The sequence below is a fragment of the Peromyscus leucopus genome, chromosome X (assembly GCF_004664715.2).
Source record: "Peromyscus leucopus breed LL Stock chromosome X, UCI_PerLeu_2.1, whole genome shotgun sequence".
Classification (NCBI taxonomy): domain Eukaryota; kingdom Metazoa; phylum Chordata; class Mammalia; order Rodentia; family Cricetidae; genus Peromyscus; species Peromyscus leucopus.
The window spans coordinates 54,066,950-54,086,863 of NC_051083.1; the positions used below are offsets into that span (position 1 = coordinate 54,066,950).

The following is a 19,914-nucleotide window of genomic DNA, read 5'->3' on the forward strand; positions in this document are numbered from 1 at the left end:
CCACAGTGACATCCATTACTTTTTGTACTAACTCAAAAATAATACTGTATGGAGACGCTTCCTGTAATCGTTCCTGAAACCACTGAAGCTGGGCTGAGGAGAGGGCTCAGTGGGTAAGAGCACTGGCTGTACAAGGCAGAGGCCAGGAGCTCAGATTATCAACGCCCTCATGTCTGTCAGCTGTGACCCTGTGCACCTGCAACCCTGCTGCTGACACTTAGGATGGGCGGGAGGCGGGAGGACCTGTGGAGTTTGCTGGCCGCCAGCCTGGTCCAAGAACAGGGAGCTCCGGGCTTAGCAAAAGGCACTGTCTCAAGAGAAGAAGGCGGAGCTCAACAGACAAGGGTCCCAGACACCAGGCTTCTGCAGCCAGGGCTTTGCCCAGTGAGCCGTCGCACTAGCCCCTTTGATCTTGTTTGACATGGGATCTCACATACCCCAGGATAACTCTGAACTTGCTACATAACCAAAGCTGGCCTTGAACTCCTAATCCTCCTGTCTCTGTCTCCAAAATTCTGATATTACAGGCTTCTGCCAGCATGCTAGTTTTTAAAAGAAAGAAAGAAAGAAGGAAGGAAGGAAGGAAGGAAGGAAGGAAGGAAAGAAAGAAAGAAAGGAAAAAAAGAGAGAGGGGAGGGGGAGGAAGGAAGGGAGGGAGGGAGGAAGGAAGGAAGGAAAGATGAAAGAAAGGTTGTCTCGTTAGTGCTGAGCACATCTGTCAAGTGACTGGTTGCTTTAGTTTCGTTCATTGCGTAGATATTAAATAATAAAGATCCTCTTGGTTTCTAACCTGGCGAGCTGCCTAGGCACTTCCAATCTCACTACTGTGGAAGAAAACCCAAGTGTTGTGCCACGGAAGGCTCCTGACTTCACCATAGCCTCCCTTGGTGATGTTTCCGGATGCAACCACCTCAGTGCCCACCCACCCCTATGGCTGTTAAGCAACTCAAGGTCCTATGGTGATAGTAATTGTTTTTAAAATGGGAGGCCCCTCTCCTTAGCTAGGTGGGATGAATTTCATTGTCCCCTCTGTACAGCCGTGGACGTGAGACCCCCAATGACTCTGTCACAGTTGTACAGCAAGCAGAAGAAAGAGCAGGATCTCAGGCCTGAGGTTTAGGGATTCCTCCCAAGGCTTTTCAAAGCTGCCTTAGAGGGTGGAGTTTAAAAGCATGCCTATGTGAGTCACAGACTCGGTCAGGGCTTTTGAGACAAGTGAGCTGCACTTCAGCTAGGTCACCTAAGTCTTTGGTGGTTTGACTCTTCCCCCCTAAAAACTCCACACCTGGGCTAGACAGCACAATGACCGTGAGCTAGGCTGCATGTCACTGTTATAACAGGGTCACAGTGGTGGCCAATTCGTTTTCCATTCTAGAAGCTGTAACTGTTTGAATTATACTTGCAAAATTAAAAAATAACAGGTATGTCCATGGTTTCTTTGGGAGAGCCATTAAGAACTACCCGTTTAATTTTAAAACAATACTCAAACAAAATAAGAAACACAGGATTGCAATTCAGGCCTACATTTTGATAAAACAGGGTTGACATCATTTTTTTTATTGTTGTCTGTCCCTCAGAAGAAAAATAATTTAAAGGAAATATCAATTTTCCTTTGTACTGCCATTAAAGAACTCATATTTCCTCTAACTTATGACATATCAACCATCATTTTATTTCAGAATTAGAAAATTGTGCCGGGCGGTGGTGGTGCACGCCTTTAATCCCAGCACTTGGGAGGCAGAGCCAGGCGGATCTCTGTGAGTTCGAGGCCAGCCTGGGCTACCAAGTGAGTTCCAGGAGAGGCGCAAAGCTACACAGAGAAACCCTGTCTCGAAAAACCAAAAAAAAAAAAAAAATTGATCTGTGGACTACTTTAAAGTTACAGATTCCAAGTGCCTCCACTGACCTACCGAATGACAATGTTCAGGTGTGGAACCTGGGAATGTTCATTTGAACAAGCCATCGGATGGATTATTCTTACGCCCAGCCAAGTTTGCAATTAGCTGGTGCGGAGGAAAAGAAGAATCGTGTATGAGACAGCTTTACAACAAAACCCCTGATCCAGGGTACTTAGGAAGTAAAGAGAGTTTTATTGTGGCTCACGGTTCTGGAGATTCAGGTCTAAGAATGGGCAGCTCCAGCGATGGCAGTGACAGAAGCACAGATCCAGAGAAAGGGGGGTCCTACCGTGATCCAGGATGCAAAGGGCCTGAGAGATTGTAGACTCATTATTGCCTTCAAAGGCATGCCTTCAATAACCTAAGGATCTTCCACTTGGTTCTACAGGGATGCTTAAAGATTCACAGGGACTGCCCAATAAATAGCACCACCCTGGGGACCCAACTTTCACATATGGACCCTTGAGGGGTACTCATCCAAACTGCCGGAGTTGACGTTTTCCTTTGAAAATTACTGAGAGCTGGCAGCAGGCTGGCCTGGAGGGGGCGGGTCCATGCGGGCCTCAGAACCTCCTCCCTCCAGGCCAGAGGGAGAGGGAGGTCACAGCCTGAAGGTGTATCAGCTCCAGCCACTCCCTCCAGCATTGCAAGCTGCGAGCTCCGAGCTGCTAGTCGCACCAGCGCTGAGCACCAGCACCCAGAGCTACTACCATGGCCTACTGCCGGCAGGAAGGGAAGGATCAAGTCGTATTTGTGACCAGAGACGACCACGAGGGTCCCAGCAATGAAAGCAACGCAGAGCTGGTGGTTGGCAACTCCAATGACCCCTACGAGGAGTACGGGTTGATAATGCCAAACGGAGAAATTAACTGGAATTGCCCGTGCCTTGGGGCAACAGCCAGCAGCCCCTGTGAAGAATACTTCAAGTCGGCCTTCCCCTGCTTCCACAACAGCCCCGAGGAACTCGAGGAGTCCGGCAGTATAGACGAGTTCCAGGCCATGCAGGAGGGCATGCAGAAATACCCAGACGTCTATGCCCACGAAGGGGAGAATGAGGAGGACAACGACGACTTCTACGAAGAGGACGAGGAGGGCGAGGAGGAGGAGGAAGAGGATGAGTACTATGTGGAGGGTGAGGAGGAGGAGGAGGAGGAGGATGACTACTATGTGGAGGGTGAGGAGGAGGAAGATGACTACTACGAAGGGGCTGAAGAGGAAGAGGAAGACTACTACGTGGAAGAGGAGGAGGAGGATGACTACTATGAAGGGGCTGAAGAGGAGGAGGAGGAGGACTACTACGTGGAGGAGGAGGAGGAGGATGACTACTACGAAGAGGCTGAAGAGGAGGACTACTATGATGAAGGCTACTATTATGAGGAGAGCGACTACTATGAAGAGGATGACGACTACTATGAAGAGAGGGAAGACGACAGGGAAGTCTACTACGAGATTGACTACTATGAGGAGGAGGAGGAGGAGGAAGAAGAAGAAGAGGACGAGGACGTTTACTACAACGTCGACGACTTCGAGGAGGAGGAGGAGGAAGAGGAGCCAGCAAACCCGGTGGAGGAAGCAGTTGCCACTGAGGCCTCTGCTGCCAAAATGGAGGAGCCCAGCGCCTGAAGGCCTCAGGCCCCAGGCGCCGCACATCGGCTTCCCCCGACTTCCTCCACAAAGCTCGCCCTCCACCGACGCGTCTTTCCCTCTGCAGCCCGCCCTATGCACTGTAATATAGCAAATAACTCCTTTTGATGATCAGGGGTCTTGGCGGCTTGCCATATACCCTGAAGAAAAAAGATGTGTATACGTGCCTGCCCCCCACATACGAAGCCTGCTCCCCCCTGCACGAGGCCACTGCTGAACTTTCTTTCCTGCCCTGGATTTTGCTACCTTGAAATAATATGAAGTTTCTCAACCGTCAAAAGCCGTCGCTCAAGAAAATCTCTGGTGAGTAAACTGATTTATGCTGACCTACTGTATCCCTTTTGGTAGATTTTAGACCTCTTGGGGCAATTAAGTAGAGGCCAAAACACCTTCCTTGAAGAATGCTGGTATGAGGCCATTCGTACCGGAAGAGGCCCGCAATCAGATCCGTGCTCGCACTGCGGTGTGCCGGGACTGCTGTGCTTCGTTTCTGATATGCTAGGTTTGGGTGTTTGCTGCGCATCCAGCCTCTTGGGTGTCTACAAGTGGAAGGTGGAATTTGGAACCTTTAACTCCCAGTCCCTTGCTAAGTGAAGGGAGAGGCTGGTTTGGGGGTGTTGCTGCTTGTTGTTTGACTGTTTTGAAAGGCTGGGTTTGGGGCTCCTGTTCACTCGGTACAGTCAGCTGTAACCTTCTTGAGCAGTGGGGACCAAGCTGTTGCCAGAGAAGCGGCCAAAAGAGGATGTGGTCTGAATGAAATACTCCATTAAGAAGAAATGATTTCTTTAAAAGACAGAGAGAGACAGTGAGTTCTAAGATTTGGGGGAGGGAATATGTGGGAGAAAGAGAGACTATGTTGGGGGTTGGAGAGGGGGGGGGAGGGAGATACGGAGAGAGGGAGGGAGGGAGGGAGGGAGGGAGGGAGAGAGAGAGAGAGAGAGAGAGAGAGAGAGAGAGAGAGAGAGAGAGAGAATCGTAGGCTCGTGTATAGAACAGCACCCATGTGGAGGTCAGAGAGCGTCCCTTGGGTGTTAGTCTCTGCTTTCCACCTTGCTTGAGACAGGGTCTCTGTTGTTTTTCTGTTGCATATGCCAGGCTAGCTGGCCCTCAAGCTTCTGGGAGTTCTTTCTCTGCCTCTCATCACCCTTTAGGAGTACAGGGGTCCCAGGTGTTCCTGTTACCATGTCTTGCTTCTCTCTGGGTTCTGGAGATTCGAACCCGGGTCCTCAGGCTTGCATGGCAAGCATTTTTTTTTTTTTTTTGAAATGAGGTCTTGCTGTGTGGCCCAGGAGAGCCTTGAACTCTTGATCTTCCGACCTCAGTTTTCCCAAGTGCTGGGATGACAAGTTTTGCTGCCACACCCTGCCATTAGATCTAGTTTTTGCACCTAAGAAAATTGTTTAGGCTGGTGAGATAGTTCAGCAAGTATAGGCACTTGCCACATGACAACCTGAGTTCAATCCCCGGACCCACATATTAGAAGGAGAGAACCTCTGAACTCTACACACAAACAGTGGCACATGAAGACCCAACACACACACACACACACACACACACACACGCACGCACGCACGCACGCACGCACGCACGCACGCACGCACTCACGCACGCACGCATGCACTGACTAAATAAATGTGCTCTTATCCTTAATATAGAGAAACTGGACTATCTTGGTCTAGAAGAGGCAAACAGAGCTAGGAAAACAACTAAACTATTCAGGTTGTTTCTCTCATCCAAACACTAAACCAGGGCTAACCCTGCTTAGCTTTCAAGATCAGACAAGACTGGACATGTTCATGGTATGGCTGATACCTAAGGTAGATTTTCAATTGTATTAGCACATTAGATAGAATCCCCTGGCAAGATTTTGAAAGTGACCATTATCTAGTCACCAGTACAGGTTTATGAAGCAGAATTTCTGGAGACTACATGCTGCTATTTTTTTAAATCTCCCCAGGTGACTTCATTGAATAGCCTCTGTCTGCTTCAGAGGATGATGCCAAGCATCATCAAACAGAAGGATTTTGATGAGTCTTTCTGCAAGGAGGCAGTACCCATCTTATGTGACATACAGCTTCTATTTATGGAGGACCTACTGTTATGAGTTTAAGGCCCTTACTGACAGTAAATCATCTGCTGTGACTCAGGAGAAAATTCTGATTAATGAAAAAAATTCCAATCTCCCCCTCACTGGCAACACTGATGTCACTCTCCAGGATCACAAGAACCCATAAACATGAATGAGGTAAAAATACAAATAGGCAGGGATGGATACGCTCACTAAAGAGATCACCCCTCAAAAGCAGTTCTTTCTGAAATGAATTCCAGGACATTTTTCACCACCCCGGATGCTAAGGCTCTGAATTTCCAAAGGAAGCTTGCCTGTTCACTGGGTCGCTGGGCAGACTGAACAGTAGCAACGGTGACCTGTCCTGATCCAGAATTGCCCTGTTTGGATGGGCTAACCTGTCATCTGACCTTTTCGTTCTTTAATCATCCACAGGTCCTTGGAGTATCACACCATCAGAAAAACTACCGAAGGAAATGGCTGGAACATGGCATCTGATCTTCAGGCTTGAGGAAGCAGATTTAATGACTTGATTTCCTGTTCATTTGATGGTTTCCCAGGGGTTGCCATTTTGCCATAGACTCTGGGTCTGGCCAGCTGACTTATTTTGTCCCACCATCCCACATTCCACATGGCACATGGCCTTTTCCTGGGTGGCAGTTTTTCCTCCGTTTAATGAGAAAGTAGTGAGGTAAGTGAAATGTGTCCTTCTGCCTCCACAGGATCTGTTTTGTGTCTCTCAGTGGGGTTCTCTTTCTTCCTCTCCTCAGATACCCTGTGGTTTCTCACCTCCTGCCCTATGCACTCATAAAACAAAGTAATTAAAACTCCAAGATCTCAAAAAAGACCTTCTGGAATCTGTTCACAGAGGCCCTAGTGAAAACTTCTGACTCCGCCTCTCATATATCAAGCCAGAGAAGAGGTGCTGTTGGAGCAAGGCCCCTGGAATCAGGCTAGAAGCCATTGCCTAAGACCTGTATTCAGACTGGCCTGTGCAGATGCCCTTTGCATGTTTTTGGAATTTCAGCCTTTCCCCCTAGGGTGTTCACTTTGCTCTTAGACCTGTTAAAACAGGAAGAGCCCTGGAGGACTGTCCAACAGATGAGGTCCCAAGGGCGTCCTCAGTCTCTGTCTGCAAAACTGATTATTTTGTTGATAGGGCACGTAGGCAGGACAACTGAGCTAAGAAAGTAGCATGAGCTGAGGTACTAAGCGTGAGGTAGGTCTCCTGCTGCTGGCCTGCCACTTGGACGTGAGAAATGACAAGACTCCTCCTGGTCATGCTCTGTGGTTTTGAGGCATGCTAAACAGATGTTAGGAAGTACAAAGCAAGCTAGGAACTTGTAGTTTTGTATACCTGGATGATACAAGCACAAGAGCATTCCTGTAACATCCCTCGAGATAATCTCTGCAAGTCTGACAACACTTCTGAGGACGTGTCTGCGTAACTCTAGACAATTCTATTTCTCCCATGTTAACCTCCATGCTTTCGAGCCCTCCCGGAGACAACCCTTGCCTCCCCAGTCCCATAAGTCTCAAAATTTTGGCTAGCTACCCATCCCCATAGAGTTTTCTCTTCTGGATCTCTCTCTACTAGGGCTATGGGAAAAACAAAGTAATTCATTCCCCAATAGTCTCCCTTTCTTAGATTTAAAGATTTGTTTCTATTTTGTGTGTCAGTGTGTGTCTGTGTCTACCACATGTAATGTGGAGTGTGGGTGCCTGTGGAGTTCAGGAGAGGGTGTAGGATCCCTTGGAGCTATGGTTATAGGTTGCCTGAGTGCTGGGAATCAAACCTGGGTCCTCTGGAAGAGCAGCAAGGGCTCTTAACCACTGAGCTTTTTCTCTCCAGCCCCATCCTTACCTTGTATTTCATTCAAGCAAAAACCACTTACATGAAAAATGAACTTTTTTTTGCCCTTAGCAACCACCAGGAAATAGTTTCAAATTTTTCAAGAAATCTTGAGAGAGAAAATAAATGAGCCATAGCCATCTATCTTCACTGATATAAAGATGACTTCTTTGAGGAGTAAATCCCACCCAAAGCCCAACAAGACAGCTTCATTTGGCCCTTCCATCATGGAGAGGGCCTCCACCCTCTTGTGTCCACCACCATCATTACAGATGTGGGTCCTACAGATGGCCTGTCAGAAACTGTTGGCAATAGCAATGAACATTCAAGACCTCACAAATTCAAAGGTACCTTCATATGGGATTCACAGATGAAACTCCTAAACTATGTCTTGAATGATTCTTTTCTTTTTTCTTTTTTTTTAAACAGGAAAAACCAACTCAGGCCATGAGCTCAACTTTTAATCCTCGATGGAAAGCTTCAAAACAGGAAATGCATACCTCTGATCAAGAAAAGGGTGAACACGTTTTGTAAAACTGATTTCCTTTGGGTCCATCTTCCTTTTCTGGGACAGAAAAATGACTAAAATGATTTATGGAGCAGCCAAATATCTTCTTTTACCTTTGAGTTCTTAGAGAAATGTGTTTTTCTCATGAGACAAGAAAATTTCATTTTCTTATTCATGTTCTGTTTTATGACCTAATATTTCCCATCAAACAAAAGGATCTTAGAGAAAACCAAGGGACCAAAACTAATAACACTATTACTGGTGAATAGGAGTGCCAATACCTTAAGGGAACAACCCTGGGCAAAATCAGTTTTCAGCCAGAATTGGTCACCTGTAAATGACGTGTTTGCTTACTTTTTGCAGAGTATTCTTTTTGTTTAACGTTATATAAAGAAAATAACTTTGATATTAGCTGATTTACCAGCGGTCCCCTGTAAAAATCAAAATTCTATTTGACTAATTTGGTTACCTTCATAGCTGGAAGGGTACTTGCAAATGAACAAATTTATTTTTGTTTAATGTTTAGAATACCTACCATTCAGAGGTTTTGACAAAATGAACAGGGACCTTCACTGACAAAGGACTGTTATTCCCAATGTACAACCAGCTATTATAGTTCAACTATAAGAAAATGAATAATCCGATTTAAAATGAACAAAAGTTCATTTTAAAGTTCATGAACAGACACTTTACTAAATAAGATCGCTGACTCCTAGCTTTTTGACCTGAGCAACTAGCATGATGGACTTGCCATTTCCTGAGATGGGGATACTCCTTGGGCAATTGTATATACCTTACCTTACACAGGACCATTTCCTCAGTGCCTTTCCTCTAGATCTGCCCACTGATGTATGGACTGATAGACAGCCTCAGAGCGTGCTGCAGTTCTAGGTTAGGGGTGCTCAGAATAAACGCCGATGAGATCTGGAGAGCAGAACTGGAGCATCAGCCATTACACCTTAAAGGTCTGTGTCAGGCGTCAGGCACCACGGCAGCTCACACACATTGCTGCTGACCTGGTACCTCACCCTGTTAACAGTCTCCAGTGATGATATGGGGCAGAGGTAAGCAATGGCTGGAACCTCAGCCCCCGCTGGATCTCTTCTCTCAGCTTTCCTGAATCCAGGGCCAGGCTTCCGTAGAGCTCAATGAGAAGGGAGTTCGGACCTTCTCTAGATAACCTCTATCTATCATCAAGGTTCAAAGCAGTGAGAGTAGACAGGCTTGTCCTCACCGGTCCCGGCTAAACCTTGTATATCCCTGGTGATCCTTGATTTCTTCTGCTTCGTGCCCCACTTTTCTTTCAGATTGCTTGCACTGCTAACCTGCCATGGAATCAGGTTCACTCTCTGAGAAAGAAGCAACAGCCTTCCATACATTCCAGTAGCTTCCCTGAGTGATTCCTGGTGGATAATGACCCTGTTCTTAGCCGCCAACTGTTTTCTCCCACACCTCACTTCCCTAGCTTCTCCCATGATTGTATGGAGCCTGATTCCTATAAATAAATGTTATTCCACAGCACACACAGTGGTTCCAATCCTTGTGGAAACAGCGCCGATGCACTACCAAAGGAGCAAGTGGTGGTTCAGTTTCAATGGGTGAAATTTAGACTTCCTATTCAGCATCCAGGTGAAGAGTTTGCATCTTGATGCTATGAGTAGTATGTGGTCCAGGCTAGAGATGGAAATTGGCAAGGCATAACCGTACAGGGAAAGCCTTGCATGAGACTAACGACAACATCAAAGTTATCAACGTATAGATTAATATTAATGTATAGGTGACCTTCAAGCCATGAGAGGAAATGAAGCATTAAGGGCTAGCAGAGAAAAGTCAGTAAAAACACTGGATAAAGAATGCTCTAATATTAAAAACAAAAAGAGCCAGATATGGTGTCTTACACTTGTAATCCCATCATTTGGAGGCCGAGGCTAGAGAATTGCCGTGAGTTCCAGGCCAGCCTGGGCTACACTGTGAAAGTCTGTCTCAAACAACCCAGAAAGAAGGAAAGGAGACGGGGAGAGAAAGGGCAGGTAGGCATGAAGGTGCAGGCCAATGATCCAAGCACTCTTGAGTCTGAAGCAGGAGACTCAGAAACCCCAGGCCAGCCTGGGCACCCTGTCTCAAGGGGGGGGGGGGAAACAGTACTTACGGTAGGAAGTCATCTATTAAAAACTGGCTGAATAATGAAAGGGGTAGGGACTTAACAGGCCTCCACCTCTGACGATCTATGGATGGTTGAGGGCTGCTGGGGGAGGGGCAACCTTTTCTTCAAGGGTGTGGCCCCTGATAGGTCAATCAATGCCTCAAGGAAGGGCCCCACACTCAGGTGTATATGGGCAGCTCAAATGGACTCAGCAGGTCATTTAAGAAAAAAGACAGGAAGTTGGAAGGAGGAGGGGGTGATCTAGGAGCACTTAGGGGGTGACAAGGGTTATTGATATGATCAAAACACATTGTATTGCATTCTCAACAAGTTGGTAAAAATGTTATATATTTTAAAGCTGATTTAATACGTAAATTTTAAAGGCACTGAAAATTGGCACAGGATTTTTAAGAAGAACCCGTGGGAAAATTTGTTTTACGCTGAAAGGGCAAACACTGAGCAAAGAGTAAAGAAAAGTACTGAAATGAACAAACAAAATCTCAGTTGCTGGATAAACCTGGAAAATTTGGGGATGGTTCTAGATTGGTTCCAAAGCAGATAAATCAAACATTTTGCTAGTCTACTTTTAATACACTTTCTAAAGATTTGGTGATGTTTTTTTTTTTTCCATCTGACCAAAGACTCCAGTAATTAAGAAAAATGGTAAGTTTTAGAATATTAGCAAGAACAATTGGAATAAAAACAAAAGAAAATAAAATAGGAAGCACACCTATCATTTGCACTGCACTCAGTTCGTAAAGGGTTATGTGGCTGCGGCCTACTGTCTTGGTTTCCAAAGCTAGATTTGTTATATTAGAGGGGTGGTTCACAGCCACAGATGATTTTTGTCCCCCAGGAACATTTGGAAATGGCTATAAATATGTTTGGCTGTCGTAAAACGCAGGAGGCTGCTACTGGCATCCATTGGGTAGAAATTAAGCATGCTTTATAAATATCACACAAAGCATAGGACAGATCCCATGTTGGGTGGAGATAATGAAGAGTGAGAAATTATGACCTTGGGTATGGCTACTTATCACAAGAAGCAGAGCAATTTTTTTCATTTGTGTGTGTGTGTGTGTGTGTGTGTGTGTGTGTGTGTGTGTGTGTATGTGTGTGCTATGACATGCATGTAGAAGAGGTCAGGGAACACTTTGTGGAGCCAGCTCTCTCTTTCCATCTTTATATGGATTCTGAGGGTTGAACTCAGTGCATCATTAGGCTTGTGTGGCATCTTGATGGCCCCATCTTTTTTTTTTTAAGCATTTTATTGATTTTTTAATGGATTTCACATCATGCATCCTATCCCACTCATCTCCCTGTCCCCTCGCTTCTGCCCTCTGCTCTTGCAACCCCCCCCCCAACAAAACAAAATTTAAAAGTAAAACTAAAAAACACCAAAACAAGAAAAAAATCCCGTGTGGAAGCTGTAGTGTGTCCCAGTGAGTCACACAGTTTACCCTTTAGTCCATATATCTTTACTTGCAAGTGTTCGTTGCTGAGTCACTGGTCTGGCCTGAGGCCTCTGGCTTCTGTTACACCATCGATACTGGGTTCTCCCTGGGGCTCCTCTTGGATATCCTGTTATTATCCTGTGTCTGGAGATCCCGCATCTTTGGATCTGCGGGTCCGGCCCCTTCACAGGCTCCAGCAGTTTATAGATGAGGTGGATGTTGGGTCGGGGGGGGGGGGGCTGTCTCACAGCCCTGGTTCTGGGCCTGGGTGGTAGCTGGGTTGGTCAGCCTGCCAGCTTTCCCTCATGGTAACTACCTGGGGAAGCTCTCCAGCACTGCCCTGGCTAGCTCACCCAATGCAGCAGGCAGCAAGGAGAGGGGCCAGTTCTCCTGCTCTTGGGCCCTCAAATCTGGGTCACCCACATTCACACCACCAGGGCCAGCTCTACTGTTCTTCCCAAACAAGGTGCAGGGTCCTCTCTCTAGATTGCTGTAGGGCATAGGGGGTCGGCAGGATCAGCTCTCCTGCTCTCACACCCCGAGCGATGGCTCACCTGTGCATCCCCCCACACACACACACACAGCATTGTCAACTCTAGTGTGCTCAGACAAAGAACTTTTAATCCAACCAAATATATTTATGATGACATGTGACAATCACAATTAGTACTGATATTTTTTAAAGCCTTTATCTGAACCTGGTAGCACAGAACTCAGTAGACTGTGATAAGCAGATCTCTGAGTTGGAGGTCAGCCTGATCTACATATTGAGTTCCAGGCCAGCCAGGACTGTACAGTGAGTCCCTGCCTCACAAACAAAACAAAACAAATGAACAGAAAGCATTTATTACAAATCTGTGTACCTCTGGGGCTTCACAAACCTATCTTGGATTCTTGTCATTATAGGTAATCACTGTGAATATTGGTGTCATTGCCGTATGTAAATCTAAACATTGGAGAATCTTCTAAATGGCTATCAAAAGAAGACTGAAAATTTTCAATGCAACAAAAGGACTAGAAAAGATTCTATAAATAGTCCAAGAAATTCATCATCAAAAAAGAAAAGAAAAGAAAAGCTGGAGCTGGAGAGATGGCTTAGTGATTAAGAGCACTGGCTACTCTTCCAGAGGATCTGGGTTCAATTCCCAGCAACCACATGGCAGCTCACAACTGTCTGTAACTCCAGTTCCAGGGGATCTGACACCCTCACACAGACATACATGCAGACAAAACACCAATGCACATACAATTAAAAAAAATTTAAAAAGACAAAAAACGGTGAGAGGGGCACCAGCACATTTGACGAATTTCTAAAAACGCCATTTCAGGGCTGGAGAGACGGCACAGTGGAAAAGAACACTTGCTTCCCTTCTAGAGGAGTAGAGTTCGGGTCCTAGCACCATGTCAGGTGACTCACAGCTGCCTGTAACTCCAGCTCCAAAGCATCCGATCCCCCTCTGTCCTCCGAAGGCATGTGTTTGTATGTATGAATGAACAAATAATAAAGGAAATCTCTTTTTAAAGAGAATAGGGTTGGAGTGATGGCTCACAAGTTACGAGCTCTGCTTGCTCTTCCGGAGGACCTGGGTTCCGTTACCAGCACCCACATGACCACTCACAACCCTCTGGAACTCCACTCCCACGGGGATCTGATGCTTTCTTCCGGCCTCTGAGGGTACTGCACCTGCGTGGTACAAAAACAAACACGTGGGCAAAACACCAGTGCAAAAATTAATAATAAAAAGCAAAGAAAAATTAGAAACACATAGGGAAATAAAAGGTGAGTAGTTGTGAATAAGAACGTTAAATTACTGCGGGCGGTGGTGGCGCACACCTTTAATCCCAGCACTCGGGAGGCTGAGACAGGCGGATCTCTGTGAGTTCGAGGCCAGTCTGGGCTACCAAGTGAGTTCCAGGACAGCCAGGGCTACCCAGAGAAACCCTGTCTCGAAAAACCAAAAAAAAAGGGGGGGGGGAGAAAGAATGCCCTGTTATGTGTCTATATTAAAACCTGGCACAGGCAGTACCTAGACAATAGGAAGGAGCCTTGTGATACGCCAAGCATACAGTGTCTCCACATGTATAAGGATAAGGAAAGTCACCAAAATGGACTCCATTGGGTGTGCCAAATTAGTGATGGGTACCAGGAACAGCCTAAACACTGGAGACAAGAGATTCCGAATACAGATTTTTTTTTAACAGACACAGTCTCATTGAGTGGTGTTATTGGCACATGCCTTTAGTCCCTGCACTCCAGAGGTAGATGCAAGTGGACCTCTGAGTTCGAGGCCAGCCTGAACTACAGAATGAGTTCCAAGACAGCCAGAAGTACAGAGACACCCGGTCTCAAAAAGCAAAAACAAGCCGGGCAGTGGTGGCGCACGCCTTTAATCCCAGCACTTGGGAGGCAGAGCCAGGTGGATCTCTGTGAGTTGTAGGCCAGCCTGGGCTACCAAGTGAGTTCCAGGAAAGGCGCAAAGCTACACAGAGAAACCCTGTCTCGAAAAACCAAAAAAAAAAAAAAAAAACCAAAAAAAAAAAGGAGAGAAAAGAGAAAAAAGAAAAGAAAAAACACAATCTCACTATATAGCCCCAGCTGGTTTCAACTGGCTATATAGGCCAGGCTGGACTCGAACTGGCTACATCAGCCAGATTGGCCTCGAACTCCCAGAGATCTGCCTGCCTCTGCCTCCCCTAGATCAGTTTTTGAAGGACCCACCCAGACAAATAAAATGGTGCACGATGACTCTGCAGGCTGAACTCCGGTGTAAAATGGTGGATACTGAAACTACGTAACAAAAAATTTGCAGCTTGCTAAAGCTTCTGTATGCGTGTCTTTCAAGTTAGGTAGACAGCAGGAGACCGCCCCCAAAATCTTCCCGCCTCTCCAGCGGAAGTGGGGTGTCCCCTGGAAAGGAAGTTTGAAAAGGGACCCTCCTCCCCCAGGAGGCTTTATAAGGAGCGTGAGCCTTGAGCAAGCGGCGCACGAAGACGACACGGACAACGACTATGAGTACGACGACGTGCAAGAGCAAGGCAGCCCCTCAGCCCTGCACGTCCACTTCCAGCACAGGGCACACCAGGCTGACACACCAGCAGTGAGCTCCAAAGGTATGGGTGTTTTTAAAAGTCGGCCGTTAGGGTGGTTTTAAAGTCGGCCATTTGGGTGTTTGTTTTTAAAAGTTGGCGGTTAGGGTGTTCTTAAAGTCGGGCCGTTAGGGTGTTTTTAAAAGCCGGCCGTTTGGGTATTGTTTGGGTGTTTTTAAAAAGCCGGCCGTTTGGGTGTTTTTAAAAGCCGACCGACCGTTAGGGTGTTTTAAAAGTCGGGGGCCATTTGAGCTGGGAGGCGGTGGCGCGGCTTTAATCCCAGCACTCGGGAGGCAGAGACAGGTGGATCTCTGTGACTTCAATCGAGGCCAGCCTGGGCTACCAAGTGAGATGCAGGACAGCCACGGCTACACAGAGAAACCCTGTCTCAAAAAAAAAAAAAAAGGGAAAAAAAAAAAGCCGGGCAGTATGGGTGCTTCTTTTTATTTATTTATTTTTATTTTTTATGTTTTTTTATGGGTGCTTTTAAAAGTTGGGCGGTACCGGTGCTTTTAAAATTCGAGCGGTAAAAGTGCGGGCCGGGCGGTGGTGGCGCACGCCTTTAGTCCCAGCACTCGAGAGGCAGAGGCAGGTGGATCTCTGTGAGTTCGAGGCCAGCCTGGGCTACCAAGTGAGTTCCAGGAGAGGCGCAAAGCTACACAGAGAAACCCTGTCTCGAAAAAAACAGTCGAGCGGTACGGGTGCTTTTAAAAGTCGAGCGGTATGGGTGTTTTTAAAAGTCGGGTGGTAAGGGTGCTATTAAAAGCCGGGCCGTATGGGTGCTTTTATTTATTTATTTTTTTTTTATGTTTTTTATGGGTGCTTATAAAAGTCAGGCGGTACGAGTACTTTTAAAAGTCGGGCGGGACAGGTGCTTTTAAAAGCCGAGCCGTATGGGTGCTTTTAAAAGCCAGGAGTGGCAGAGGCAGGAGGATATTTGTGAGTTCGAGGCCAGCCTGGTCTACACAGAGCGAGATCTAGGAAAGGCGCAAAGCTACACAGAGAAACCCTGTCTCGAAAAACGAAAAAAAAAAAAAAAAAAAAAAAAAAAAAAAAAAAAAAAAGCCAAGAGGTATGGGTGCTTTTAAAAGCCAGGAGTTATGGGGGGGTGCTATTAAAAGCTGGGCGGTGGTGGCGCTTGGGAGGCAGAGCCAGGCGAATCTCTGAGAGTTCGAGGCCAGCTTGGTCTAAAGAGCAAGATCCAGGACAGGCACCAAAGCTGCACAGAGAAACCCTGTCTCAAAAAAATAAAAAAGAAAAAAAAACTTTGAAAATTTTAATGTAGCTCTTGGTCCCTTTGGCTTGTTTTTGCGGTTAAGTTGGAATCTCATGGTGCAACCTAGACTGGCTTTGCCGGTGCCTAAGTGCCTAAAATACAATGCAGGAATTGGGGGGTGACCGTCTCACCAGCCGGAGGCGGGTTTCTTGGGGTCCTTATTAAATTCAGGCCCATATGCTCCTATACAGAGTTGGAGAGTTTTGCAGGACAGTTAATAGAACTGTCATGATTTCTACCTCTCCACCAACACGTTTTGTGTTTCTTTAAAGGGCTCCGGTTTTCTTTTACGATGGAACAAACTTTACAGGAAGCTTTGGAGTGGGCAGATGATATTATTGAGACTGTCCAGCAGCAGCCCCCTCCAGCGAGACCCGAGTCTAACGGGGAGAAATCTCTTCAGGAGAAACTGTATGACATTTATGTTGAGGAATGTGAAAAAGAGCCTGAGGCAGAGGGCCTTCGAAGCAATGTCAACTTGCTAGAGAAGCTGATGAAGAGAGAGGCGTTGCCATGTTTAGTGATCAACCTGTACCCCGAAAATCAGGGCTATTCTCTCATGCTCAAGGACAAAAGTGGGTCATTTTCAGAGACCTTTCAGTTGCCTTATGAAGTAGAGAAACTGCTGGAATATTTGGATGCTGAAGCGTTACCTTCTTTTCTGATTGATGTCCTGGAAAAATCTCCTGTGAATGTTTTTCACCATGGGTGCGTCGTAGCAGAAATCCGAGACTTCAGGCAGTGCGGTAGCATCTACCCTCCTGAGGAGCCTGGTCCAGAGCCTGCTGCATCATCTACTGGGCCCTCTCTTGCTTACCAAACTCGGCATATTCTCTTACGTCCAACCATGCAGACTCTTGTGAGTGACATAGAGTCCATATCAACAACTGATAACCGTCAGTGGACCCAGGAAGAGAAACTTGAGCTTGAGAGCCAACTGCTCTTAGCTACAGCAGAGCCGCTGTGTCTGGATCCCTCTGTTGCTGTCACCTGCACGACCAACAGACTGCTGTTTAATGACCAGAAGATGAACACTGACCCCATGAAACAAAGCTTCAAGAGGCATGCGTCCCCCTTTCTGGATCAACAGGAGGTGCCATCTGGATGTACCTGTCCCCCTGACCTCACAACCATGATGCCTTTCCAAAAACAGGCAAAAATAATTCCAGATGACCCGTCTGACCTGGAGATTGATGGAGCAGACACCTGGAAGCAGAGACTCTGTGAACTGACTGTGCCTTCAGAGATGGACGTGCAGACATATGTTGATGAGATGCCATCTCTGCCCTTTGACGAGGCAGAACCAACCGTCTCAGCAGCTTCTGAGGTAAAATATGATTGTACGTTTGATTATGAGGATGATGATCTGCTATGGGATATGAATCCAAGTATCATGACATCCCTTAATGATCCACTTTTCTCTGATGACATATTTCTACCTCCAGAGGACAGAAGTGATAGCCAGATGTATCTCCCTCCCATGCCCCTGGGTGATTATTCAGATGATTTCATGGCTGGGGTAAACCCCGAGCCTAGGAAAACATTGGATGTGTGCCAAGAGCCTGTCCAGAGCAAAGCCAGCTGTCCAGGCGTGATGCCACAGGGATGTAGTAGCTCAGTCTGTCTTCCTCAGCCCTCCCCGGGGGAGAAGCCCACAACCAGCTTAGTGCCATCCTCAGTCTTAGAGAAGGAAAGCAGAACTCCACTACCAGTTCCACTTGCCCCCGTCACAGCACAGGGCTCCTCATCTGTCAGCTCCCTCAGACCACAGGCTAGCCGAGACACATCCCCTGCTCCTAAGGCAGCCACTGTGGTCCAGCAGAGTGGACCTGTAGGAGGGAACAGAGTTAGCGCCCTTCCTCCCCCTGCCCCAGCCAACGCTAAGTCATCAGGAAACAACCCGAAGATCCAGCCCTCCACCAGCACCACTGGGGTGAATGTGATCCATGTGGTAAGGTCTTTGTCAAACCTTTCCAGTCTGGTGGGTAGTTCCAGCCAGGCCCGAGGCAGCCCCACCAGTGCCCCAGCTGCTGAGGGAAACACTCAAACTAGCCTACCGACCAGAGAGCAGCTACCCGGGCCATCACAGCGTCCTGTGAAGCCCCCTATGCAGCTCATTATAAATAATACAGCAAATCCCTTAACTGTAAAGCTTCCCCCTGGCTCTGTCATTCTGCGCCCAGAGCCTCAGAAGCCATCCCAGGGACAGGTACGGCAGCCACAGCAGAGGCAGCCACAGCAGATATACGTATTGATTCCAAAACAGCATCAGCCACCCAGGGCCCCTGTCCCCCCACAGCCACAGCCACAGCTACCAGCTTCCTCCCAAGGGTCCAACCAACAGCCGGCATCCTTGCCAGCTCAGCAAACCAGTCACCTTAACATTGAGCAGACCGGTCGCCCTAACACTGGGGGGACCAGAGTGATTCAACAGACCCATACATCTGTGGTCTGTCAGGTGGGCTCCACCCAGCAGGGACACAGGCAGAATCTTCATTCCCAGAGCTTCCAGCTCTCGGCTACCGTGGTACATCAGGGTCAGACTCAGACCCAGAACGTGCAGCTGCGAATCATTCCACGCATAGTGAGTGTGTCCAGAGTAGCCCCTCAGACCTCGGAGTGTGGGTGTGCAGCTGGGGAACCCAGTGAGAAAGGACCAGGAGATCCACCAACCTCCCCAGGTCCTAAGTCTACTTCTCTTTAAAATATACCAGCATTGAGCTAAGTCATTTCGCAGTTTTTATTTCATTGTTGGTGTTTGGAACGTGCCAACGGGCGTTTTATGTTTGAAATGCGAAAAGAAAAAGCTCAGTGCCCAAGTTTTACATAGGAACAGGAAAGGGATTTGAAAAACTGAGGCTGTTTTGCTTTTTGCTTTTGATTAAGTCATGTTTATTGTAGTGTCACAGTGTGAATCCACATCGAAATTTTGTTAGCTTCGGTAATTCCAGATTGTCATCTAGATAAACATTAAAACCGCAGTAACATGGGGCTGGACAGATGGTTCAGCGCTTAAGAGCACTTGCTACCCTTTCAGGGACTGGAGTTTGGTTTCCAGCACCCATTTCAAGCAGCGTACAGCTGTCTATACCTCCAGCTCCAGAAAAATCTCACACTCTTCTGGCCTCTTCAAGGATAGACTTGCATGTGTCCCTCCTGCACAAATATAAATAAAGTAGGAGCTGGGGCGACACTTAGTGGTTAAGGACATTTGTCGCTTTCGCAGAGGAACCTGGTTTAGTTCTCAGCACCCACATGGTGACTCACAACCATCTGTAACTCCAGTTCCAGGGGACCTGACACCCTCTTCTGACCTGCATGGGACCCAGGTACCCGCATGGTGCACATACATATATACGTGCAGGCAAAACTCCCAAGCACATAAAATAAACTTAATGTCTTTTTTATTGCAATAATACACTTTTAAGTTAATAGTTTACCAATAATTGAGAGGCTTATTTGTAAATGGTGATTAAAAACAAACACACATTTTGGTGTTTCAACGGTTTTAAGGTCACAGCTCAGTATTAGTACAATCCTAATGTTGTGCAACACAGTTCTAGAACTTCATTTTTTCGGGGCTGAAACTGTACTGCTAGGCATCAAATCACCCATTTCCTGTCCCCGGCCCTGGCTGCCACCCTTTACTACGTTTCCAGGAGTCTGAGTGCTCCCAGTACCTCACATGCGTGGAAACATGAGGTGGCTATTATAACAGGCAGCCGTTTCACTTGGCACGATGTCCTCAAAGTCCGTGCGTGTTGTGCCTTGTGACAGAAGGTCGGTGCTTTGTAAAAATCATTTCCCTGTGTTAAATACGTAAGGAACTGACTTGTGAACCAGGAGAAATGTCTTTCAGGAGAATTTAGTTTAAAAGGCCTGTGCGCAGCGTGTGAACTGCAGTGGCTGCAAGTACACTGTGAAAAACTAATACCAAAGGAGACCAGAGCAGAGGAAGGTGGTCACACTGAAATTGAGTGCCCC

The 19,914-nt window shown here is 47.0% G+C and overlaps 2 protein-coding genes and 1 long non-coding RNA gene across 3 annotated transcripts; all 3 read left to right on the forward strand.

Annotated features, from left to right (window-relative positions):
* Positions 1-2,531: 2,531 nt before the first annotated feature.
* LOC114701541 (mitochondrial intermembrane space import and assembly protein 40-like) lies at positions 2,532-3,091 on the forward strand. The gene is made up of 2 exons (XM_037198773.1): positions 2,532-3,030; positions 3,081-3,091. Exons 1-2 carry the CDS (start codon positions 2,610-2,612, stop codon positions 3,089-3,091), a joined length of 432 nt encoding a protein of 143 aa, XP_037054668.1. The 5' UTR covers positions 2,532-2,609.
* Positions 3,092-3,148: 57 nt separating this feature from the next.
* Positions 3,149-9,493, forward strand: LOC119086693. Its single transcript, XR_005090034.1, has 3 exons — positions 3,149-3,845; positions 6,046-6,301; positions 7,892-9,493. It is a non-coding gene; the product is annotated as an uncharacterized LOC119086693 (long non-coding RNA).
* A 6,715-nt stretch (positions 9,494-16,208) lies between these two features.
* Positions 16,209-19,225, forward strand: LOC114701531 (transcription factor SPT20 homolog). The gene has a single exon (XM_037199186.1). The coding sequence runs from the start codon at positions 16,223-16,225 to the stop codon at positions 18,632-18,634; it is 2,412 nt and encodes an 803-aa protein (XP_037055081.1). The 5' UTR covers positions 16,209-16,222; the 3' UTR covers positions 18,635-19,225.
* Positions 19,226-19,914: the final 689 nt, after the last annotated feature.